General features: G+C 47.2%; 2 protein-coding genes across 2 annotated transcripts in view; one reads left to right on the forward strand and one right to left on the reverse strand.

Annotated features, from left to right (window-relative positions):
• The first annotated feature begins 2,688 nt into the window (after nucleotides 1-2,688).
• The window catches only part of Hsd17b4 (hydroxysteroid 17-beta dehydrogenase 4), a 93,719-nt gene continuing 70,588 nt past the window's right edge, over nucleotides 2,689-25,819 (forward strand). Inside the window, exons 1-2 of the mRNA XM_042264354.2 lie at nucleotides 2,689-2,849; nucleotides 4,629-4,682. Coding sequence (XP_042120288.1) covers nucleotides 2,792-2,849; nucleotides 4,629-4,682 — 112 coding nt within the window. The 5' untranslated portion in view covers nucleotides 2,689-2,791. The remainder of the gene's footprint in view (nucleotides 2,850-4,628; nucleotides 4,683-25,819) is intronic.
• On the reverse strand, nucleotides 8,693-17,415 carry LOC143269606 (uncharacterized). Its single transcript, XM_076555393.1, has 3 exons — nucleotides 17,324-17,415; nucleotides 12,920-13,635; nucleotides 8,693-11,178 (listed from the first exon to the last, which is right to left on the reverse strand). Exons 1-2 carry the CDS (start codon nucleotides 17,413-17,415, stop codon nucleotides 13,023-13,025), a joined length of 705 nt encoding a protein of 234 aa, XP_076411508.1. The 3' UTR covers nucleotides 8,693-11,178; nucleotides 12,920-13,022.

A 25,819-nucleotide genomic window follows, 5' to 3' on the forward strand; every position in this document is an offset into this window, starting at 1 on the left:
TAGGACCCTACGGCCACATACTATGTCTTGTGATAGGAGCGAGCCACTTAATGCAAATTAGGGTTTGTCCCCAGGCTCCCCAATCCCGTATATTCCTTATACTCTGGAATAAAATTGAGCTGATTTACCCAAATCTGTCTCCAGGAGGGCTGTGTCTGTTCGTGCTCATGGGCGGCCAAAGCTTTCTGTTGCCTTGTCTACCTCTTTCCCCTGTCGACCTGGTGGCCAACAGGCCCAGGGCTGGGGTCGGGGGAGATCCCCGCAAACACCAATACACATAATCAAGTATTCCCCCCCTTGAGCTAGCTTGAGGAGGTTTGGCTCCTCATTGTCACTGCAGCTGTAGAGGCTTCCCCAGAGTGGCTCAGGGCCACGAAACCCACACACTGTTACAGAGTGGTCGCTGAGCTCATGCCCGAGTCAGGTTCCCGATTCCCTAGACTAATTTTTATATTTTAACTTAAACTTCTCTTTAAAAATGCTCGCACACTGGGCTGTGCGCGGTCAGTAAGGAAAGCAGGAAACCCAGCTAGGCGCGGGACAGACGTGCCTTCTGGGAGGAGGTGGCCTCTACCCTCATGGTTGGAAGCCACCGGGTCCGAGAAAAGGTCCCAAGGTCCCGAGCTGGACGAGCCCTTGGCATACTGTACTTCCTCTCTGCTTCCCCTCTTAACCACACTGTCTGTGGGTGCTGGGCTTAAGGCAGAGCCTGGAGCCGGGTAGGCAAGTGTCACTGGCTCCATACCCTGTCCCCCTCCCTCTTAACTTTCTCCATTGGCTCTACCTTTCTAGTCGAGAATTGTGCATAAAATAGTGTGTTCACAGTCTGAGTGAAGGAGGTTGGCTTTACCGACAGAGAAAGACTTAAAAAAAAAAGCAGAACAGAAAGCAAAGTGGATTGGTAATTTCAAAATTATTTTCCTCGCAAGGAAAGTATAGGAGTCAGGATAATGGGCAAATAAGGGGTTACTTTATTTTATGTCGATTGAGCTGGAGAGAACCTCATTACCTTGGCAACTGAAACTTGCCCGTTTGGAAAATTTGGCAGTTAGCTGGCTAATTTTTTCAAGGACTAAAAATCTTAAAAAAAAAAAAAAAAAAATGTTGAACCCAGGATCTCACTCATGACCCCCCCCCCCCCCCACCGGCCTTTTATCTTGAGTCCCTTATGCTCTCTGAGCTGGTCTGTTTGGGTTTCAGTGAACATGGGGATTCAAGGGTCAAACGCGATAAGCAGATTTGAACAGATGCCTGTGAGAACAAAGTACTGGGTGAGCTTTGAGCTGTCAGTGAAGGGCCGTGAACTTCGGAGTCGGGTTAGGCATCGACTCCTCTTGCCCTGCTGGAGCATGGAAGCCACCTTTCCAGATCTCAGAGCTAAAGTTGTTGGCTAGGTACCTCCCCACAGTCTTCACTCTCTTTCCTCAAACACAACTGACTAAAACCGAGGCCATATTCTCTTTCAGGAGCGGCTCTCCCCATTGTTTGCTTTGATGACTGACCCACCATAGCATAGCTTGTCAAGGCAGAGTATGTCTTCTAGTTCCTTCCCCCTCACACCCAACGACCCAGAAAGACCTATTCACGCCATTCGAAACGCACCCCAAATTTTCCTCTTCAACATTTCCCCTTCTGTCCTCACTTATCTCTTCCCAGGTCTTTTAGACATTCTTGCCCATCTCTACTCAGCCCTCCTTAAAAGGACAAAGGGACCTTTCCGTAAGGAAATGTATTCTGACCACCCTCCGGAGTAATCCTGCTCAGAACCATTTTCTGCATGTAATTCATACATTGAATATGACCTAACTAGCTCTGTTAGTGTTTTGTGGCTCCATTTTCTTCCTGCCCCCACCTAGCTAGTACCTCCCCTCCCTATCATGCTCCCCCCCACCCCAATTTAAACACCTCTGCTTCACTTCCTTGGGACGGTCTTTCTTTTTTCTTTTTCTCTCCATGGGTGCATAGTGTTCCTTGATGTTGCCGCCATCCGTCAGCACACCTACACACTTTTCTCACAAGTCCTATCAGGCTGCAGTGCTATCGAAAGTTAGTCAGCACACTGCCAATAGCATCCATATAGCCTTTTTGCTCAGCTGTAAGTTTGTTTAAAGACCTGGTTGCTCAATATTTGTTGAATAAATGACTGACACTGTGTGGCTGTTCCCAACATGTAAATACTAAACTCATTTAGCCCCACTTTTTTTTTTTTTTTTTTTTTTGATCCACTGTGTCTGTTTGGGAAATGGGGGGGGGGGAGCGGGGGGGGGGGCGGCTCCAGCATTCTGAGTTTTGACAGTTTCAGAATGATTTTCATATAGTAGATCCAGGGAAGTCTTGATCACTGCTACGAAGGATAACTTTCTTTTTTAGAAGCTATGTCAAAAAGCCTCTCCTGAATGGAAGCCAAGTACTATTTATCTAGCTCAGTGGCTGAACTCAGATCACGTTGTTGAGTGAATGACGAAGCTATAGGGAGATATACGCAAGGAGAGTGCGGAACCAGCCATTTCGCCACACAGATCTTGGCAGCCCTCTCTTCTAAAAGAATTTCCAAGGCAGTTCTCTCGGACAGATTTTTCTCACGAAGTGGAATCGTCCTGGACTACATTTCCCAGGATGCCAAGCCGTCCTCCCCATCCCCCACGCAGGCGCACTTGGAAACAGACGCCAATTTCCTGAAACCCGTAGGTCGCTTGCCGGCGTCCCGCCCCTTCTCTCCCCGCTCGCTGTCCTGATCTGGCAGAGCGTACCCAGGGGCACTGCCAGGGTGTGCGTGGTGCAGGCTAGACTCATGGCTTCGCCGCTGAGGTTCGACGGGCGTGTGGTCCTGGTCACCGGGGCCGGGGGAGGTGAGCCTCGCGCCGGGCCCGCTGTCCCGATGGCAGGGCTGCTGCGTGCAGCTGCGGGCTGCGGAGAGCTCGTGCCGGATTGAGAGGGACCCGGGTGGGCAGGGTCACTGGGCACACTGGGACACTGGCCATGCAGACAGGGAGTCCCCAGCCGGGAGGGAGCTTCCAGGGCCCGAGGCTTTCCCAGGGGAGATGTCAGCAAGGTTGCTTAGTGCACCACTGTGGTAAAAGTTCGTCCCCTCTCGTGCGTGGGCATGGAGTGTGAGTTTTGCTGCCTTTGGACGCTTAGGCCGCTGTCAAGTCACATATGGGCTTAAAAAGACTTCTTGGACCTGGCGTTCCACCCAGGGGACTGAGATGTCAGCCCCTTGACTTTGAAAGGTCGGTCGTTGAGTGTTTGTTTTCCTCTGTCTCATGATTCAAGTTCTTAAGAGGGCCGCACACACCAAAGTTCACCGGGAATTGTGGCAAAGGTCTCACACTCAAGTGTGTGAAAGGGCGAGAGATGATACGGGGATAAGGTGAGAGGAGAACTTGAGAGCAAAGGCATTTCTGAAGTGAGCCAGCCAGTGGGAAAGCTGCCAATCTTTTATTTCAAAATAAGAGGATTGCAATTGAAGCAACGCTAATTTTAAAGGGCAGGAAATGAACTCACACGCTGGTAGATGTTTTGCAGCGAAATTTCTGGATTAGTTTCACCCCAGTGAGTGGCCTCTAACCTCCAAGTATAGGGTATTGACTTAATGGACCTTTGATCTCTCGCTCTTATACTTAAAGGGGCTCTCATGCACCAATCATTAATATTGAGAGACAGGGTCTCATCTATCCCAAGCCGGCTTTAAACTCCTGATCGTCCTCCCTCCATCTCCCAGGGGCTGTCATTACCATGTCTGCCACCAACACTGGGAAAAGTCTGATTCATTTATCCATTTTGGTTTATTTGTATACGTATTTATCAATTTACCCCAAATATAAATTTTCTATTAAGCTTCTCCACTTAGCAATGAAATGTATCAACTAAAATTGAGAAAAAAAAGTTAAATAAGTTTAAGCCAGACAAAAAAAAATCTTCCATCCGTGGTTGCTAGCCTCCCTGGTCAATTCCCCAAAGCTCATCTCTACTTGCCAGTCTGAGGTATTCAGAGTTAAAATGATTTGCAGTTGACAGTGGCATGTTCAAGGTTTAGCACAGGTTCTAGAAATCACTAGATAGTTTAGAACAATTCAGCAGAAGCATTTGGGTTTGGGTTGGGGTTTTGGAAGTCACCCCTTTGATCTGTCATTGGATCTCTGCCATAGTCTAAGTGGCCTAGGACATCGGGGACTTGAAAGTATGGAAGCTGCCATTCAAGGATTAGGAGACTAGATCAAGAAGTTACCTTTCCAGGCCCTGTTTTTTAAATATGAGGATATTTCAAGAAAAGTAGCTTCTTAAGCAGCAAATGCCAGAGCCCTGGTAACGTGGTATCTTTGTCATTTCTACTTTTAAAATTTCACAAACATTCACCTAGTGATGGACTCCAGTTCACACTTGGCGTCTAGCAGCCAGGGAGGATGCTAGGGAATGGTGGAGAAAATAGATGGGAAAATATGGTTCTAACTTTTCTAACTTTCGCAGCCAGAAGGAGGGTGGACAGGATGTTGAGGGTTCCAGGGAAGATGCTGCCTGCTATTGTAACTTAAATGTTGACTTGTTATTTTAAAATGGAGATCGAGTTTCATGAACTAAAATAGTCCATACTGACATTTCCCAACTTTCTCTTTATTTTGTTTGACCAGGATTGGGCCGAGCTTATGCCTTGGCTTTTGCAGAAAGAGGAGCATTAGTTGTTGGTAAGTTGTGGTTGGTAAGTTTCTTTTAAATTAGTAGCTGTCAGCAAAAACACCGTTTTCACAAGTGCCCTTTGTCCTCCTAGTACACAATTAGTTAAGGTTTAATTTCATAGTTTTTACTTCTGTCAGAGAATTTTTGAGTTTAAGGCTAACTTTTTTCCTTTTCAAAAGTTGCCTTATTTATTTATTTATTTATTTATTTATTTATTTATTTTAAAAACCTGGCTTGTCGAGATTACAGGTATCCATCACCATGCCCGGCTTTACTCACTTTCTAAAGTGAACTATTTTTGTAGACTTTCTCATTTACAAGAATCGATAAAGAAGTATAAACATTGATTCTTGGCTTTAGTCTTGTGGGTTTGTTACTTTTTGAGGTAGGAGCTCATCCCCTGATGAGAGATGAAAGGAGAAGCCTTCGGTAAATACCTTGGTAAAAAGTAAATAATTGAAGTTGGAAGTTTGGAGTCAGGAGGCCATAACGATGAGTTATCTATCCCTTAAAAACAATTTCAATGGAAACCTTTTTAAAACTTAAAAAAGAATTGAATCCTGATGTCAACTATGTGAGTGTTACTTCAATGATGGGGTGGAGACTGATGGAAAGGTGAGCTCTTGTAGACTACTGAAGGATTTAGTAACCCACATAGCTAGGATTGGCCTCGTGTGTTTGTCCATAGTTGGGAATGAATGAGTGCTAGATCAGGGGTATATATCTGCAGGGCAGATGATCCGCCCTGATGATATGTTGAAGCATTTTTGATGAAACTGTCGGCTGGCAGTGGCCTCCTAAACGTGGACACTGTAATATTTGGCAAAGATGTATATTTCAGTCTCTCTTTGACAGGTCTTCTTGAGGATGTTTCATGGCCAGGCCTGCAGACACGTGCTGTTACTATTTCTTTCACGTGCTATGAAGTTCTTAGTATTTCTACCCTGTTTAACCTGTTTATTTATCATGTAAATTCTACTCACAGATCTCGTTCAATCTTTCCTATCTCCTAACGGACCCTAGAACATTTCTGTTTGCAAAGAGAGCATTTTGGTCATTGGTGCTTTTATTGTTGACAAGTTCTTTTCTGGAGGAGAGGCTGCATGAATCCCTCCCCCCCCACTTTTGTTTTAACTAAGAAATGAACATAGTATGTAAACTTGTTTTAAGCCAGGGGTCATGGGGATCCTTGTAATCCTACTACTTAGGAGGTGGAGACAGGAGGATCAGAAAGAAGTTCAAGGCCAGCCTAAGTTACATGAGAAACTCTCTCAGAAACAAAACAACCCAAAACAAACAAGCAAAGACTCTCCTCAAAACCAAACCCTAAACCCCAGAACAGCAAACCAAACACATACAATTGCATAGACACCTTCCACCCCCACATCACCAGTCTTTTTTCTTAAATAATTTCACAGCAGGCAAGCTTGGGCTCTATAGTCAAGCTCTTTCTTAGAGTATTAAAGGAAATAAACTACAGTGTTGTAAGAGCGCACATCAGTTCTGGTTTTCCTATAGCCTTTGAATATGTCAAATTCAGATGGTGAGTGTTTGAGTTCAAAGAAGAGATCAAATATACAAAGACAGCATGTCTATTCATTCTCTCATTGCCTTGGGATGGTTGTTGTGGTATTGCGAAAAGTCCTAGGTGAAAGTTATAGAAGGTAGAATTCAAGTATTTGCTGAACATGGCAGAAACTGTTTTAGTTAGTTGTTAAAAAGGGCAGGATTCAGTCTTTGTGAAGCTATAGACAGACAGACAGATACACACACACACACACACACACACACACACACACACACACACACACACTCTTAAATTTTGAGACAATTCTTTGTAGCCCAGCCTGTCCTGGAATTTGTTATTAACCCTGGCTGGCATTCATCATGCAATCTTTCTGCCTCAGCTTCCCAAAAGCCGGGTTACAGGTGTGCACCACCACACCAGGCTTGATACCGCGGACCTTTTTGATGGTTGCTTACCTTCTTTTTCCTCCATGACTTTCCTGAGAACGTTGTGGGCCACCAGGGCAGTTTGTTCCCATCTAATCAGTACTGTGCTCTTCTTCAGCATTAAAAACAAAAAGCATCGATATCTTGCTTCAAGGCCTCAAGGTTGCAGCGTAGAGTGCTGACCTTTTTGTTAATTGTTTTTGTTCATTGCGATGATTCAGCTTATCTTGTTTCCAGAAGATTGACCTATCATAGATCCTGTAATTGGCTCAGAGGACAGTAAGAAGTGTAAGACCTCGAGAAGTAAAGTAGCTTGTCTCCCATCTAAATCATCTTATGCTAGATTATAATGAGTTTACCGTTTCACATTGTAATGGCTTGTCACGATAGACAGATGCTCCTTCTTTATATGACCATTCAGCTGTTCCTGTACTGTGATCTCAGATGACAGATCAACTCTTACCTGGAGCATTGCTATCGGGTCAGAGGGGACATAATGCTGTGTGCCAGACAGTTTATGTCAACTTGGCAAAGCTAAAGTCATCTGAGAGGAGGGAACCTCAATTAAGAGAATGCCTCCATAGGAATCAGCTGTAGGCAAGCCTGTAAGGCATTTTCTTAATCAGTGATTGATTCGGAGGGGCCTAGCCCATTGTGGGTGGTGCCGTTCCTGGGCTGGTGGTTCTGGGTTCCATAAGAAAGCAGGCTGATCAAGCCAGTGAGGATCAAAGCAGTAAGCAGCACTTCTCCGTGGCCTCTGCATCAGCTCCTGCCTTGTTTGAGTTCCTGTGCTGACTTCTTTTGATGATGAACTATGATGTGTAAGTGAAAACCGAATAACCCCTTACCCTACCCGCCTTGCTCTTGGTCATGATGTTTCATCACAGCAGTGGAAACCCTAAGACACGCTGGATCTGTGTGGTGGTTGGCTCTAGAAACTCCTCTTCAGAAGTGGCTTGGTGGCTTCCCCTCCTGTTTCTGTGACCAAATCCTTTAGCCAAGCCTGAAGCTAAGGGCATCATTTAAGAAATGCTCTAAGTTCATGATAATACAAACGCTGTACTTTATATCCCACTTTAATATAAAGTGTTACGGAATATTTAAACTTGGGCATAAGATTTTCTTTTGTTTTAACTAAGATACAAGCTTCATTTTAAACCTCCTTTCAAGCCCCATGTTACTAGTATCACACACCTGTAATCCAGTGCATGGGATTTATACGCTAACAATCCGAATTTGGTTTTGTATAGATTACAGATTTCAGTAAGGTTTGCACATGTCTGAGGTAGGTGCTGGGAACTGAGCAGGACATGAGCTGTACCCAGTTCTGTCAGTAATGCGTTATCTTGAGAGCATGAACACAAGACAGATGGAGGTCTTCTAGCAGGAGCTTTAGTTGAAAAGTCAGAAAGTTTTGTCCTCTGGAACTGAGGGAGTAGCATCTTGGACAAGTTAAGTTACACTCTTATGAACTAAGGTGGACAAGACTTCCTTTCTGTGCTGTGCTTACACAATAATGGGTGAACCAGATCTTCATTCCTGTGGGCTACAGTCAGAGTGTTTCCACCCTTGTGTGATCCCGACAGCTGGGAGGTAAGTCAATGAGGAAAATCCATTGATTGACCTTGAAACCAGGTGAAAGTTCACATCTTGCCTCGATTGCCCTAATTACATGAGCTCTTTGTAGCTACTTCTGAAAGACCCCCGAAGGCAGTCTTCCCTCTGGAGAGACCCTCGCCCAGAGATCACACGAGACCACAAGTCAGATGCAAACAGCAAGAGGCTTTATTCAGGAACACGGGTACCCGGGGCAACACAGTCCCTCAAGAAGCTCAAGAGACTGGCGCGCCCCCGGGCTGGAGCAGAGGGTTTTTATAGGGTCGGGCAGCAGGAGCACGAGGAGGGCGGGTTCAAACTCAGGGCAACTCATGGTTTACAGGGCTCTGATTGGACGATTCAAATGAGGCCGGGTTCAAACTCAGGGCAGCTCGTGGTTTTTCCCCGAGCTTGACACGCCTGCTGCCTGGCTCCAAGTTGTTTTTCTGACCTTTAGTACCCTTTTCTGGGGCCAGGAGGCCGGCTGTAGACACCCTGCGCTTTTCAGACCTTACTTGAAATGGCGTTAGGCTAAGCTAGTATGCTGGGATCTTTCATTCCCCCATTTTCTTATCTCAGGGAATGGAATCCTCCATTCATGGGGAAGAATAGGGATGTGGCTCCATTCCCACTTGGTTGAGTCGTTGGTATTGTTGGGTCAATACCAAGGTCTGAACTATAGAAACACGTTCCCTGATAAATTGGACAAGTCTGTTTAGGATGCAGGGCCCGAGAGTCAGAAGGAGGAATAAAATCAGAAGGGGCCCTATAAGGGTGGAGATGAGGGTGGTGAGCCAGGGGGACCTTCCGAACCATCCTTCAAACCACCCCTGCTGTTCTTTAAAGAGTTTTTGTCTCTGTTCTAGTCTCTTTCTTAACTTAGCCATGCTATCTCTCACCACCCCAGTATGATCCGCATAGAAGCAACATTCTTCTCTAAGGGCAGCACATAACCCCCCTTCCTGCAGGAAGAGGAGGTCTAATCCCCTCCGGTTCTGCAGAACTACCTCCGACAGGGAGGTGAGTGACTTTTCCAAGGCACTCACGGATTCCTCCAGTGCCTGGATATCGGTATGCATGGCAACCTGGAGTTGTCGGAACTGGTTGGTTTCCATGAGGGCAGTGGTACCTGTGCCTATTCCGGTGGCGATCCCTCCCATTGTTAATCCACCTAGTATCAGGGCCAGGGTTAGTGAGACTGGCTCTCTTTTTATACGGGGGACCCCTGTTTCATATCGGGCATAGATATCTTCAGGTGTATGATAGACTATCCTGGGGTACAGTTCTATGAGCACGCAATAATCGGCCGTATTAGCTAGTATTGAGGGGGAGAGGCATGGTGTAAGTCCAGTGCTACAGGCCCAGTAAGTTCCGTTGGGAGCCACGAGATAATGGGGTCCTGGTACAAGTACCTGGGTGCGATTACACAGGTGTTGGTAGGTGTAGGGTACTGTCCCCAGACATAGTCCTTGTCCTGACACCTCGGAGATTGTGAGCTTATGCTGAGGTGTTGAGGCACATCCTGATGGGGGTGAAGAGGAATTGGTGAAGCTTCCGACTACGGCCACCCCCTCATAATAGGGAGGTGTGGAAACTAGGCATAACCAGCACTCCTGAGTCCGATTTGGGCTAGTAACATTGAGGGCTGAGTAGGCGCCCTCTATAAGATTCAATAGCCTGTCTCCCGTACCGGGTCTGGGTGGTTGGAGGGTGACTGGGGTTACAGCGGCATTCGGAGCCGTGCTTGGGCGAATGGCCGAATTGGGTCGGGTGGTAGCCCTCGGGGGTGCTGGAGCAGGTAAAGAGGGGCGCCTTTGGTCAGAGAGAACCTGGTTGGGGCCTATAGAGGCGGAGGGCTCCTCAATTTTAAGTTTAATCATAAAGGTAAATCCCTGGTCCTGTCCTGTCATGAAAAATCTAAGTCCCCATGTTTTTCCTTTAATCCAATCTTGTGCCGTCCCCCTTCCTTTCTGAGTAAAGGATATGTTTAGGGGGTTGCAGGTGAAGTTTATACAGGGGCCCTCCCCCTCCCAGTATGTACTAAGCTCGCCTGGGAAACCCCAACAATGTGCTCGGGTGAGTGGGCGCCATGTGCGGCTTTCCCCTTGGGTAGTCCTTTTTACCCTAATGAGGTCCCAAGTGGACGAAGGCTTCCAATAGGTATTGCCAGTTGTTTCACATCCCCATGCTTTACAGAAGTAACTTTCATAACCCCCACATTGGCTAATCAGCTTTCTGTCCCTACCATCCCGGGGGCAGACGTAGAAGGATAGTTGTGACAGGGCTGCCCTAGCTTCAGGGTGGCCACATCCGTATCTCCCGTCACTACATTTGCAAGTACCCTTACCATCCTGACAGACGTCTGGTGCTCTGGGGTTCATGGGGTCAGTGGTAGGGATGTCCCAGTCCTCTGACCCTGCTGCTAATTGGCAGAGATCTGGATGTAAGTTAGGCCACCATGTAAAGGGGGTGTGAAAGGCGGTCGTTTGCCAGACCGTCTCCCCATTTTGTGAAATGACCTGCCAAGTGAGCCTCTTAGCTAGGTGCGGGCTCTCTGCCGCCCTAGTCCCCTGGGGATAGGTAGAGATTAAGAGGAGGGGGAGGAAGAGGAGTCGTGGGTCAACCTTATTTTTAAGGGGTTTTGTGTATGGCGCACTGTCCATGTTGACTTTCTGGATCCTGCTGGGTCGGGTTCCCTGGCAGCCTTCACGTGAGAGGCGTGGATCCATGCAGCAATCCCGTCGACCTTGAGTGCAGTGGGGGTGGTCAGCAAGACAGTGTAGGGCCCCTTCCACCGTGATTCCAGGCTCTTGGTCTGGTGTCGTCGGACCCAAACGGAGTCCCCGATCTGGAAGGGGTGGGGCACCACCGGCTTGTCTAGCTGCTCCTGATAAGCCTTGGCCAGGGGCTTCCAGACCTCCCTCTGCACCAACTGGAGGGCTTGAAGATGTGCTTCTAAAGTAGGGGTGGTGGCAAGAGAGGAAATATCAGGATGGAGAAAGTCTACAACAGGAGGTGGGGCCCCATATATGATCTCAAAAGGGGTTAGGCCGTGTGGGCCGGGGGTATTTCGGGCTCGATAGAGAGCCAAGGGAAGTAGGAGCACCCAATCTCTAGTGCCAGTTGCAAGCGTTAATTTGGTTAGAGTCTCCTTAATTGTTCTATTAGCTCGTTTTACCTGTCCTGAGCTCTGGGGGCGGTATGCACAATGGAGTTTCCAATCAACCCCCAATAGTTTGGCCACCTTCTGACTTACCTGGGAGACGAAGGCAGGCCCGTTATCTGACCCCAATAATTGAGGCATCCCATACCTGGGGAAGATTTCTTCCAACAGTTTCTTTGTTACCATGTTAGCCATCTCATTCTTGGTTGGATCCCAGTCCGCCCCCATTTTCTTTGCTAGCTCATGGTCTTCTGGGCTATAGGGCACGGGGTCTCTCTCAGGCTGTGGTCCCGAAATTTACCCGGTCTGAGTCCAGCAGTAAGGCCTGATAGTTAGTCATTCTGGCGTTAGAAAGCCATCTGTCCGGTGGTTGTCGGACCAAGGCCTCCACTGCATGGGAGGCCAGCACAGTCAATGGTACGACAATGGCTGCCACCATGCGGAGGCATGGAGGCCATCCTGTAGCCTGAGTTCTCATCCACAAACAGCTCAAAGGGCTTGGTTAGATCTGGCAGACCCAGAGCCGGGGCCTCGAGTAAGGCCTTTTTGATCTGTTGAAACGCTTTCCGATGTTTCTCTTTCCATTGGAACATGGTCCCTGGTTTGGTGAGGGGGTATCCAGGAATTCTCGAACTCGGTGGGGGTTCCGAGGAGGGGGGATGGAGATTATCGTCTCCTGTCCGCGGTTTCTTAACAGGCAAGAGAGGGGCGTCCCAAGGTGATTGGCAGGGCTTTAACACCCCTTGGTCCAGGAGCCTCCGAATATGGGGCTTGATCCCCTCATGAGCTTCCCGTGACATTGAGTACTGTCTGATTGAAACGGGAGTCGCGGAGGCCTTTAGTGAGATCATCAGCGGTGGCTGATCACGTGCCAACCCCAAGCCCCCAGTCTCTGCCCAGGCCTGAGGAAACTTCCTCAGCCAGTTCTGTAGCTCCTCAGGTGACTTCTCCGTGGGTTCTGCCTCAAACAAACGGTATTCTTCCTCTAAACTGAGGGCAAGGATTTGTAAGGGGTCTCCTTTAGGACCTGTGACTCTTGGTCCCTTCTTCTTACAGTAAGCACATTGATCTTTATCAAGGGGTGGCCTCCTTCGCTCTCCCAACCTATCTCCCTCTCTCTGCTGTCCCTGAGACACAACGGTGGCCAAAACCTTTTTCATCTCCCTATGTTGTTTTCTTGTCCCTTTCCTCACGTTTCTGCCATCTCCTTTTCTTATTTTTCTCAAGAGTTTCTCTCTTACTGAACACTTTCTCTGCTTCCTTCAATAAATCTGGCAAACCTAGCGCTTGCAAACTTTCCAACCGCTGCAATTTGGTTCGGATATCTGAGCTAGACTGGTATCTGGATCATACGGAGTGTACATCCTATAAGCCTCCTTCAGCTTCTCTAAAAATGCAGCGGGTTATTCTTCCTTTCCTTTCCTTTCCTTTCCTTTTTCTTTTTCCTTTCCTGAGCCAAATTGGTAGGCCTTCTGGCGGCCGCTCGGAGACCCGCTAAGAGCAACTGGCGATAGAGACGTAGATGCTCCCTACCTTCAGGTGTATTGAAGTTCCAGTCTGGGCGGGTCAAGGGAAAAGCGGCATCGATGATATTTGGGAGTTGGGTTGGCCTCCCGTCATTGCCCGGAACCTGCTTCTAGGTCTCTAGGAAAACTCTCTGTTTTTCTTCTTCCTCCGAGTCCCCAGCGAGCGGGGTCATCATGGGGGGGGCGGCCGCCGGGAAGGTCGCAGCCGGCGCCGTGACAGGAGCCGCCGTGAGCGCAGCCTTGACAGGAGCCGCCGCGAGCGCAGTGACAGGAGCCGCCGCGAGCTCAGCCGTGACAGGAGGCGCCGTGAACGCAGCCGTTGGAAGGGCCGCGGCTGGCGCCATGACAGGAGGCGCCACGAGCGCAGCCGCCGGGATCGCGGCTGGCGCCATGACAGGAGACGCCGCGAGCGCAGCCGCTGGGATCGCGGCTGGCGCCATGACAGGAGGCGCCGCGAGCGCAGCCGACGGGGTCGCGGCCGGCGCCGTGACAGGAGGCGCCACGAGCGCAGCCGCCGGGATCGCGGCTGGCGCCATGACAGGAGGCGCCGAGAGCGCAGCCGCTGAGGTGGTCGCGGCCGGCGCCATGACAGGAGCCGCCGCGAGCGCAGCCTTGACAGGAGCCGCCGCGGAGGCGCCGCGAGCGCAGCCGCTGGGAGGGTCGCGGCTGGCGCCATGACAGGAGGCGCCGCGAGCGCAGCCGCTGAGGTGGTCGCGGCCGGCGCTATGACAGGAGGCGCCGCGAGCGCAGCCGCTGAGGTGGTCGCGGCTGGCGCCGTGACAGGAGGCACCACCAGCGCAGCCGCCGCCGGGATCGCGGCTGGCGCCGTGACAGGAGGCGCCGCGAGCGCAGCCGCCGCCGGGATCGCGGCTGGCGCCATGACAGGAGGCGCCGCGAGCGCAGCCGCTGAGGTGGTCGCGGCTGGCGCCGTGACAGGAGGCGCCACGAGCGCAGCCGCCGCCGGGATCGCGGCTGGCGCCGTGACAGGAGGCGCCGCGAGCGCAGCCGCTGAGGTGGTCGCGGCCGGCGCCATGACAGAAGGCGCCGCAAGCGCAGCCGCCGGGATCGCGGCTGGCACCATGACAGGAGGCGCCGCGAGCGCAGCCGCCGGGATCGCGGCTGGCGCCATGACAGGAGGCGCCGCGAGCGCAGCCGCTGAGGTGGTCGCGGCCGGCGCTTTGACAGGAGGCGCCGCGAGCGCAGCCGCTGAGGTGGTCGCGGCTGGCGCCATGACAGGAGGCGCCGCGAGCGCAGCCGCTGAGGTGGTCGCGGCTGGCGCCGTGACAGGAGGCGCCACGAGCGCAGCCGCTGAGGTGGTCGCGGCCGGCGCTTTGACAGGAGGCGCCGCGAGCGCAACCGCCGGGGTCGCGGCCGGCGCTTTGACAGGAGGCGCCACGAGCGCAGCCGCCGCCGGGATCGCGGCTGGCGCCGTGACAGGAGGCGCCGCGAGCGCAGCCGCTGAGGTGGTCGCGGCCGGCGCCGTGACAGAAGGCGCCGCGAGTGCAGCCGCCGGGATCGCGGCCGGCGCTATGACAGGAGGCGCCGCGAGCGCAGCCGCCGGGGTCGCGGCCGGCGCCATGACAGGAGGCGCCACGAGCGCAGCCGCTGAGGTGGTCGCGGCTGGCGCTTTGACAGGAGGCGCCGCGAGCGCAGCCGCTGAGGTGGTCGCGGCCGGCGCTTTGACAGGAGGCGCCGCGAGCGCAGCCGCTGAGGTGGTCGCGGCCGGCGCTTTGACAGGAGGCGCCGCGAGCGCAACCGCCGGGATCGCGGCTGGCGCCATGACAGGAGGCGCCGCGAGCGCAGCCGCTGAGGTGGTCGCGGCCGGCGCTTTGACAGGAGGCGCCGCGAGCGCAGCCGCCGGGGTCGCGGCTGGCGCTTTGACAGGAGGCGCCGCGAGCGCAGCCGCTGAGGTGGTCGCGGCTGGTGCCGTGACAGGAGGCGCCACGAGCGCAGCCGCCGGGATTGCGGCTGGCGCCATGACAGGAGGCGCCGTGAGCGCAGCCGCCGGGGTTGCGGCCCGCGCCGTGACAGGAGGCGCCGCGCCTGGATGGAGAAGAATTATACAAAGAACGCAAAACAAACCGACACCACAAACAAGAAACAGTTTCGCTGCGCGGCTCCGGTGTAAAACCGAAAGCAAAAACTCAGATGGGGACACGGAGTGTTTGAATTCTCCGTCCCCTGCCAGCACCACGTATCCTTCTGATACGGGGGTGGCCCCGAAAAACCGTGCCCCAGAGGGGACTTCCCGTGCCCCCGAAGGGGACTTCCCGTGCCCCAGAGGGGACTTCCCGTGCCCCCGAAGGGGACTTCCCGTGCCCCAGAGGGGACTTCCCGTGCCCCCGAAGGGGACTTCAGAGACCCGTGGAACGTCTTCCATGGTCGCAGTAGCGAAGTCCGAGCTCGTCAGCTCCTTCAGCCCCACTGACTCCAGACCGATTCCGGCGCGCAAACAGACAACATTCAACACTTAGACAAACCGACAACACTTCCCGTGCCCCCGAAGGGGACTTCCCGTGCCCCCGAAGGGGACTTCAGAGACCCGTGGAACGTCTTCCAGGGTCGCAGTGGCGAAGTCCGAGCTCGTCAGCTCCTTCAGCCCCACTGACTCCAGACCGATTCAGGCGCGCAAACAGATAACATTTAACATTCAGACAAACCGACAACAGTTCCCGTGCCCCCGAAGGGGACTTCCCGTGCCCCAGAAGGGGACTTCCCGTGCCCCAGAAGGGGACTTCAGAGACCCGTGGAACGTCTTCCAGGGTCGCAGTGGCGAAGTCCGAGCTCGTCAGCTCCTTCAGCCCCACTGACTCCAGACCGATTCAGGCGCGCAAACAGACAACACTCTGACAGGACAGAAACGACATACACCAAGGCCGGCTTACCTCCTGACAGTGGGTCGGTGGTCCCGAGGTGGGGTCTCAGATCCCGGACGAGCCCCCAAATGAAAGACCCCCGAAGGCAGTCTTCCCTCTGGAGAGACCCTCGCCCAGAGATCACACGAGACCACAAGTCAGATGCAAACAGCAAGAGGCTTTATTCAGGAACACGGGTACCCGGGGCAACACAGTCCCTCAAGAAGCTCAAGAGACTGGCGCGCCCCCGGGCTGGAGCAGAGGGTTTTTATAGGGTCGGGCAGCAGGAGCACGAGGAGGGCGGGTTCAAACTCAGGGCAACTCATGGTTTACAGGGCTCTGATTGGACGATTCAAATGAGGCCGGGTTCAAACTCAGGGCAGCTCGTGGTTTTTCCCCGAGCTTGACACGCCTGCTGCCTGGCTCCAAGTTGTTTTTCTGACCTTTAGTACCCTTTTCTGGGGCCAGGAGGCCGGCTGTAGACACCCTGCGCTTTTCAGACCTTACTTGAAATGGCGTTAGGCTAAGCTAGTATGCTGGGATCTTTCACTTCCCCTAATTTGTAGGGTTACAGTGAGATTAAATTGTATGAAAAATTGAAGACCTTCATAGAAGATAAAGGAACCAGCAATTCACCCGAGTACCAAGTATACATTGTGTGCCAGAACTGGACTGAATTCATAAGTCCACATGAAATCTTGCAAAAGAATGGATTTTAAAAAGTATTTTTTTTAATCGTGTGTGTGTGTGTGTGTGTGTGTGTGTGTGTGTGTGTGTGTGTGTGTGTGTATGCATATGCATGTATTTGTATTCGATGGTGTTTGTATGGAGGTCAGAGGACACCTTTCAGGACTTGGTTCTCTCCTTCTACCATGTTGGGGATTAAACTCAGGTCATCAGGCATGGCAGCACAGGAGCTATCTCACTAGCTTGAAGCTGAGATCTTGTTCCCTTAGTGTTATTAGGAGGTCTTGTCTTCCTCCAGCCTCCACCAACTGCCATAGCAGCAGTCTTGGTTCTTGTGTTGATGAGAAAGAATTCAGAGAGCGGTAGGTAAGGTCGGTAAACCCAGAGTGTTTCTAATAGTAATAAAGTAAAATTGCATGCACTCTTTTTTTTTTTTTTTGGTTTTTCGAGACAGGGTTTCTCTGTGTAGCTTTGTGCCTTTTCCTGGAACTCACTTGGTAGTCCAGGCTGGCCTCGAACTCACAGAGATCCGCCTGGCTCTGCCTCCCGAGTGCTGGGATTAAAGGCATGTGCCACCACCGCCCGGCAAAATTGCACTCTTTAAAAAAGTCATTTATCATACATGTTATGGGTGTTTTGTTTGCTTATGTCTTTCACTGTGTGTGCCTGGTGCTCAGGAACTGCAGTTACAGAGGGTTCTAGAACTGACATGTATGTGGGTGCTGGGAATCGAACTTGGTTCTCTGGAAGAACAGGGAGAGGTCTTAACCATTCAGCTATCCCATCTGCCCTGAAATTACACTCTTGAGGCTAGAGTGGACTGAGTATGGCAATGCTTCTCTCTCTTTGTGGGGTCTGAACACATATACCAGTGTTCTGTTTCTCTCCCTTGGCCCAGCAGGGGCAGCCCAAAGGGGTTGGTCCCTTTCCTGGAATTGGGCAGGATTTTTGGAAGACCCATTTACTCACAATTTATTCTGTTATTAGGTTTGTGAGGTGTAAAGTTATGTATGAGGGTTTAACTACCCAAAGATTATCTCAAAATGGCAAAGGCATCGGGCAAATGCCTTGTGGGAACTAATTGAGACCATTGTCCTTGTTTACTCAGAGCTGGTGGGCAACCTTGGCATTTGGAGGCCTGGTCAAAAGTCTATTGTTGATGTAACCAACCGTCTTATTAAATAAGAAACACAGAAACAATGTAAAAGAGAAAGCCGAGAGGTCAGAGCTCAGAGCTAAAATCTCACCCTTCCTCCTGCTGTCCCAGCTTCGCGAAAAGAGACCTACCTCCTGTCGGTTCGTATTTTTAAAGTATGTTGTTCTGCCTTCTCATTGGTTGTAAACCCAAACACATGACTGCCTCGTCACTGTCTGAATGTACAGCCCCCTAGGTCTTAAAGGCATATGTCTCCAATGCTGGCTGTATCCCTGAACGCACAGAGATCTTATGGGATTAAAGGCGTGTGCTGCCACCGCCACACTCTTGCTATGGCTCTAATAGCTCTGACCCTGAACACACAGATATCTATGGGATTAAAGGCGTGTGCCACCACCGCCACACTCTTGCTATGGCTCTAATAGCTCTGACCCCCAGACAACTTTATTTATTAACATACAATCAAATTAATATTTCAGTACAAATCAAAATAATATTTCAATACAATTAGATTACCACCACATTTCCCCTTTTCTATTTTAATAAAAAGAAAAAAAGCAAAAGGTTATGACTAACAAAAGAAAAACTATATACAAAAGTACAATAACTATATACAATATATACAAGTAATAAATACCTAAACAGGTATTTGACGAATCAGAGAAAATAATTCCATTATCTATCCTATTTTGATAATTCCAAGATGTATCTAATGTACTTTCTATCCTAATTAATTTTCAACTATAACTAACTAATCTTCAACCATAACTAACTAATCTTCAACTCCCTCAGAGACCCAAGAAGGGAATAATATTAGCTAACAAAAATAAAAACAGGAAGTGCATGCAAGCAACTTCCAAAAAAATTTTGTGAGTTGACAGAAACAGCCAGCTGCCTGGGCAGTCACCTGAGGTTTCTCCGCAGTGTTGGGGCATCATCTTCAGCCTATAGGCTTAGTGTATCTGACAGACTCATTTGTGAAGTAGGATGTACACAAGGTCAACAGTTCAACCTCACATTGGGTGAGAGCAGTCCACGTACCAGAAACACCTGAATTCCACTAGTGTCCTGTCATGATTCAGGATTTTAAATTCTGGAAATTGTTGACAGTTTTTTAATTCAGCTGTCCATTCTTCTTGGCTGTGTATATATGGCTTCATCTCAGCATCCCCTTCTTCTCCACATCCCTCTATTAAATGCCAGTCTACTTTTGAGAGGCATGAGCTTTCAGCTGCTGTTCCATTGTACAACAGAATCCATCGGCCCTCTGCCTGTTAAGCTGCCTTCGAAGAAAAGGGCACCGTACCTTTTCCGGATGCGAAGGCCACTTCAGGGATGGGGCCATATTGTCCTGGCCTCAGAAGATGCCTTTTGATAAAGCCATAACCACACTTGTTTTGGCAAGAATCAGTAGTCCCTTGTTTCGTGATCTGTCTGTCCATTTTGTCCTGTTGATTCGAGGATACTTTGTTGTCCAGTGGCTAACTTTTGCCAGAATGAAAGTTGACTCCATATGCAGTTTCTTCAATGCCCATATTTTCTCTAAAGTAGATTGGTACTGCCAGGAGCTGACATGTCTCAAAAAAGAAAAATTTTCTAAGTTATTAAAACATTTTAAATGCCATATTCTGTAGATCTCTGAAGGGTTTGAAGATGACCTGTCTAAAACATCTCTGCTCAATTTTTAAAACATATCTAATATGACTACAAGTTCTATTGTAATGTCTAACTACTAACTTTCATTTCTTTATATCCTAATAGTTGATAATAATAGCATTCAAGGATCAGAAATTTGCATTACATTGTTAAATGGATGGAATAAATACAATTAGAAATATACATATAGCATTTTCTAACAATATCAGTTTCAAATTTGTGTACAATATAAAACAATTCAATCCAATGTAAAGTATTTAAAACTAGTAATTGTCTTTCTCTTTTCTTTCTTTTTTTTTTCTTTCTTTCCTTCTTTCTTTCTTTCTTTCTTTCTTTTTTTTTTTTTTTAAACAAGAACCTTAAATCTAATCTCCTTTGCTTAGCCTTTTTCCTAACCCTTGACAATAACTTGTAACCAACCCCCCTAAATACTGAAAATTATCCCAGACCCAGAACCCATTAAAAAGACCAAAAAACCACCTGCCCCACACCACCTCTTTGGGAATGTGGGCGTCGTATTCTTAAAATTGCTTCCTGCTGGGTATGGGCGAAGTTTTCTTTATCCTGAAAGAAAAATTTTAGGTTAATTGTCAAATTCTAAGAGAGGTAGCTATATCCTTCACTATCCAGTCTGTGTATAATGCCAAAGTTCGGGGTTTATCTCAAGTCCTTATTCAAGTAGTCTTTGAGACTGGATCATCTCAGCTAGTCATCTCAAAATTGCTCTGAGCACCTTGTAGTTCAAAGCTGATCTGTGGATGATGTTTGTCAGCTTAATGATATTATTATTGTCCACGTGGAATTGTTGTTGTTGTGGGGCCCCATCTTCTTTCTGGAGACTTCAGTTGATATTAGGCCTGGCCGTGATTTCCTGCAGAAAACTGATAAGAGACTCGAACACAAAAACATATATATGCAGCTAGCCTTTTTTCTAGAATTAGTTAGTACTCTATGTGACCATTCATATCTTAACAAAGTTTAAAATGTATATATATATATTAATTTTGTAAATTTTGATATAAAATTTATACTTTGAGAAAAGTTTAAAGAATCAGAATAGAATCAAAGAGTTGAGGTTAGTAATAGAATAGTCCCTTAATTAATTTTGCTTTTGTCCTGTACCATAGCAGAAATGGCTCTTATTCTGGCATGATACAGGGAGTTTGCATTTTCCTTTTAACAACATGCTTGAGTTTAAAGAAGGAGAGAGCCATTCTCCAACTCCAAAGTCAGCTTTAAATTTTAATTGAACTGGGACTGTTAGAAGACCAATAGTGTTAAATCTTTAGAGAAAAGCAGAAACAAACATTTAGGAAGACATAAAATTTTTTCAGATAATATATACCCATACACCGTTTCACTCTGTTTCTTGGGATAGATGATTTGTCCCTTTTCTTCAGTTGTCTCATTTGTCCAGTGTTCTTCAGATTCCTTAACCTTCATTCTCCTAAAAGACAAAAACAAAAACCTTTCCCCAAGACTAATTTTGGGGATGTTCCTTTTTGGCAAGTTATTATCTGATGAAATGAAAAGGCATGTTTTATTGATACAAGTTAGTTTAAATTGGATGTTCATGCTGGTTGATGAACTATCACCTCCTCTAATTAAGAGGTCTCTCTTGTTCAAATCGAACCTTTATCAATTTTGATGGTACCCACAGCTTATCTTCTCCTGTAGAAACAAAAGCAAAACCACGTCCCCAATGTAATACATACCCTGGTTTCCATTCTGAGGTCAGCACATCCTTAAAGTATATAGGCTGATTTAATTCTGTAGTTTTTTCTATTATCCAATGTCTCTCTGCAGCTGTTGTTCCTTTCTCATTGGCATTCAGAAAATTCAAAGTTAGAAGAGCATTATGCAGTCTATTTCTGGGGGTTTTTGTTACCCATTTCTGTTTATTTAGCATATCCTTTAGAGTTCTGTTTGATCTTTCTATAACTGCTTGACCTGTAGGATTATGTGGTATGCCTGTAATATGCTTTATATTGTAATAAGCAAAAAACTGTTTCATTTTAACAGAGACATATGATGGAGCATTGTCAGTTTTGATTTGTGCAGGTATACCCATGATGGCCATAACTTCTAGCAAATGAGTGATTACAGAATCAGCTTTTTCAGAACTCAAAGCAGTTGCCCATTGAAATCCTGAATAAGTATCGATAGTGTGGTGTACATATTTCAATTTTCCAAATTCTGCAAAGTGAAACACGTCCATCTGCCAGATTTCATTTCTCTGAGTACCCTTTGGGTTACATCCTGCTGGTAATGGCGTCTGATTGTAGAAGGAACAAGTAGGACATTTCTTTATTATTTCTTTGGCTTGTTGCCAGGTTATGGAAAAATCCTTTTTTAAACCTTTACTATTAACGTGATGTTTTTTATGAAATTCTGAGGCCTCCAGCACATTTCCTATCAATAATTTATCAATCTCTTCATTGCCTTGTGCTAGAGGGCCTGGCAGACCAGTATGGGATCGAATGTGAGTTATATATAAAGGATGATTCCTTTTCCTGATTGTATCTTGTAATTGAATAAATAGTGAAGTTAATTCTGAAGCATCAGGGATAAATTCTGCAGTCTCAATATGTAACACCACTCTTTCAGCATACTGAGAGTCAGTTACTATGTTGAGAGGTTCTGAAAAATCCATTAATACCAACAGAATAGCATACAATTCTGATTTTTGCACTGAATTATACGGACTTTGAACCACTTTACTTAAATTTTCTGATTTGTAACCTGCCTTTCCTTCTTTGTTGGCATCTGTATAAAATGTACGAACTCCAGATATGGGTTTTTGCCGTACAATTCGAGGCAAGATCCATTCAGCTCTCTTTATAAGATCAATTCTATTGCTTTTGGGATATTTGCTGTTAATTTCTCCCAAAAAATTACTGCAAGCTCTTTGCCAAGGTTCACTTTCTGTCCATAATTTTTCAATGTCCTCCTTAGTTAATGGTACGACAATTTCTGCTGGGTCTATGCCTGCTAATTGACGAAGTCTCATTTTTCCTTTGTAAATCAAGTCAGAGATTTTTTCCACATAAGTTTTTAATTTTTTATTTGGTTTATTTGGTAAAAATATCCATTCCAATATAATATCTTCCCTCTGCATTAATATTCCAGTAGGAGAACGCCTAGAAGGTAAGATAACCAAAATGCAATCCAGCTTTGGATCAATACGATTCACGTGTCCTTCATGCACTTTCTTTTCTACCAATGCTAATTCTTTCTCAGCTTCAGGTGATAATTCTCTTGGACTATTTAAGTCCTTGTCACCTTCTAAGGTTTTGAACAAATTAGTCAGTTCATCATTTTTTACCCCAACAATAGTTCGTAGATGAGAAATATCTCCAAATAATCTTTGAAAGTCATTAAGAGTCTGTAGTCTATCTCTCCGAATTTGCACCTTTTGGGGTCTAATTTTTTGTAGCTCTATTTTATATCCTAAATAATTAATAGAATCTCCTCTTTGTATCTTTTCAGGAGCAATTTGTAATCCCCAGCGAGGCAAAATTTTCTTTACTTCTTCAAACATTATTTCTAAAGTATCTGCATTTGAGTCAGCTAGTAAAATATCGTCCATATAATGATAAATTATAGATTTAGGAAATTTTTTACGTATCACTTCCAATGGCTGTTGTACAAAATATTGGCACAGAGTTGGGCTATTCAACATTCCCTGTGGGAGGACCCTCCATTGAAATCTTTTAACCGGTTGAGAATTATTATAAGTAGGCACTGTAAAAGCAAATCTTTCTCTGTCTTTTTCTTGTAAGGGTATTGAAAAGAAACAGTCTTTTAAATCAATAACTATGAGAGGCCATCCTTTTGGTAACAGAGTAGGCAAAGGCATCCCAGATTGTAGAGAACCCATTGGCTGAATTACTTTGTTAATTGCCCTAAGGTCTGTTACCATTCTCCATTTACCAGATTTCTTTTTAATAACAAATACAGGAGAATTCCAAGGGCTGGTTGATTCTTCAATATGCTGAGCATTTAACTGTTCTTCTACCAGCTCTTCTAAAGCCTGGAGTTTCTCTGTTGTTAAAGGCCATTGCTGGACCCATACAGGCTTGTCTGTTAACCATTTTAAAGGTAGAGCTGTTGGTGTCTTTGGAAGATCATCAGTTATTGTGCCCTGTTCTTGTATAATATGGATGGCTGGTGACCACTCATTAGAACAATATCTTCTAATATTTCTCTCAGTAACATGTGCTAGTTTATGATTTGTTTCTGAGATTGGAGGGATGTTAATCTGAGTATTCCATTGTTGCAACAAGTCTCGACCCCACAGGTTCATAGTTATGTTAGCCACATATGGTTTTAATTTTCCTCTCTGTCCTTCTGGACCTATACATTCGAGCCATCTTGCACTCTGTTTCACCTGAGATAATGTCCCAATTCCTAACAGTTGAACGTTTACCTCCTGAAGAGGCCAAGTTGGATGCCAAAATTCTGGTGCAATTATGGTAACGTCCGCACCTGTGTCTACCAGACCAGACAACAAAACACCATTTATTTTTATCGTTAATTTTGGTCTTTGTTCATTAATAGAAGTTTGCCAAAAAATTTTCTTTATGTTTTCTCCTGAATTTTCTATTCTCTCTGTTTCATCATTCTGACCAGCATGATTTATTCCAATAGGCATTTGGTTATTTAATCGCTCTCCAGAGCAGGCATTTCCTCTATGGCTGCCGGAAAGGTTTGAACTGGATTTGCACTGGGGGCCTGCCTGAGGCCCCTCTGGGAGTTTCCCGAAGACTGAGGCAAAGGATTACCCTGTCTGTCCTTTGTTGATCTACATTCGTTGGTCCAGTGTTTTCCCTTACCACACCTTCTGCATACTCCAGAAGGAAGGGGCATTCTGTTGCCATTGTTCCTTGAAGAAACATTGTTTCTGGAAATGACCTGTCTACAGTCCCTTTTCAAATGTCCTTGCTTTCCACATCCAAAACATCTAACACTCCTCAAACCTTTTGAAATTACTTCTCCTACCCATGTATCATCATGCTCATCAGCTTCAACATTAATTGTTTCTCTAATCCAATCTTCCATAGGTGCAGATCTTGCCCTTAATGGCCTGATTATTCTTTTGCATGCTGCATTCGAATTCTCAAAGGCCAAAGATTCAATTATTGCCTTACCAGCTTCTGAATCCGAGACCGTTCTCTTTACTGCTGAAGCCAGTCTTTGTAAAAAATCTGTAAAAGACTCTTTTGGGCCTTGCTTCACCTTTGTAAATGACTCAGATTTTTTTCCTGGTTCCTCAACTTTGTCCCATGCATTCAAGGCTGCCGTTCGACATAAAATTAGGGTTTGGACATCATATAAACATTGTGCTTGTGCTGAAGCATATTGGCCTTCGCCCATAAGCTGATCCTGGCAAACTTGTACTCCTTTATCCCTCCATTGTTTTTCTATGTTTTTAGCCTCCTCCTTAAACCAAGTCAGAAATTGAAGTCTCTGGCTGGGTTCCAGAACACCTTGTGCGAGGTCCCGCCAGTCCTGTGGTACTATCCTATTATATGTTGACCAAGTGTTTAACATTTGCTTTACATATGGGGAATGCATGCCATAAGATACTATTGCCTCCTTAAACCTTTTTAAATCCAACATTTCAATTGGAGCCCAAGTATTTTGTGTAGCCATTTGATCAGGCATCTGCTGTACTGTTACAGGATAAATTAAGGGTGACTGTGTGAAAACAGGCTTTCTTTCTGCAACCTTATGATCCCGACTTGAAACAACTTCACTGTTAATTTCTTCTGTCTGAATTTTTACAGGTTTAACAAGTTCTTCTAACGCTGTTATCCTGGCACTTAAATTGACTATCTTTTTAAATATTAAAATGTGGATTATTATAGTGATGAGGTGCATAATTCCACCAATACTAATATTATATAGTTGTTCCATTGCCAGACTGCCTAAAATTTCGAACAAAAACCAATTTTCTTCCAATGTACACATAAAACCCATTTGTTTTTTAATGTGGAAAAAAATTCTCTTTTAGATAGTTTCTTTTAAAATATCTGATATATTATGACTTACCAAATCTGCGTAGAACAGTAGAAATCCGAGGGGATTTTCAAAGCAGCCACCTAGTGTCCCAGGTGTAAATCCAGAGAGAGAGAGAGAGAGAGAGAGAGAGAGAGAGAGAGAGAGAGAGAGAGAGAGAGAGAAAAGAGAGAACGCACAAGAAAGCGTAGCCGGCTAAAGCTTAAATGCAGCCACGTGTTCCCTCTTGTGCCGAGTCAAGGCTTGGGTCTGGCTTCCTTAAGCTCCGACCACCATGTGCTTTGGCTTTACAGGCAGGGCCCTGTTCGGCAGGGCAGGTCTGAGTTGTTTGTAGCACCGGCTTTAGGCAAGCTGCTCACAGACCTAGGCCCGGGCTAGAAGTTGCTACCCGGACTAGGACGCCAGCAGCTCGGACTAAGAAGCCGATCGCCGCCGGCCGCCGTGTGCCGTCGCTGCCGCCGCCGCCGCCGCCGCGGGCCGCCTGCCGCCCTTGCGGGAAAGCGGACCTGCCGCCAAGCCAAGCAGTTTTTAA

Source organism: Peromyscus maniculatus, chromosome 19 (assembly GCF_049852395.1).
Source record: "Peromyscus maniculatus bairdii isolate BWxNUB_F1_BW_parent chromosome 19, HU_Pman_BW_mat_3.1, whole genome shotgun sequence".
NCBI lineage: Eukaryota > Metazoa > Chordata > Mammalia > Rodentia > Cricetidae > Peromyscus > Peromyscus maniculatus.

What these genes read in the sequence shown, in the direction of transcription:
- LOC143269606 (XM_076555393.1), bottom strand. Translation starts at nt 17,415, where the DNA reads ATGGGTCTTCCAAAAATCCTGCCCAATTCCAGGAAAGGGACCAACCCC. An exon ending in GGGAGAGAAACAGAACACTG is followed by an intron (nt 13,636 to 17,323) that starts GTATATGTGTTC and finishes CTCCTGTCATAG; the next exon opens with CGCCGGCCGCGACCACCTCA.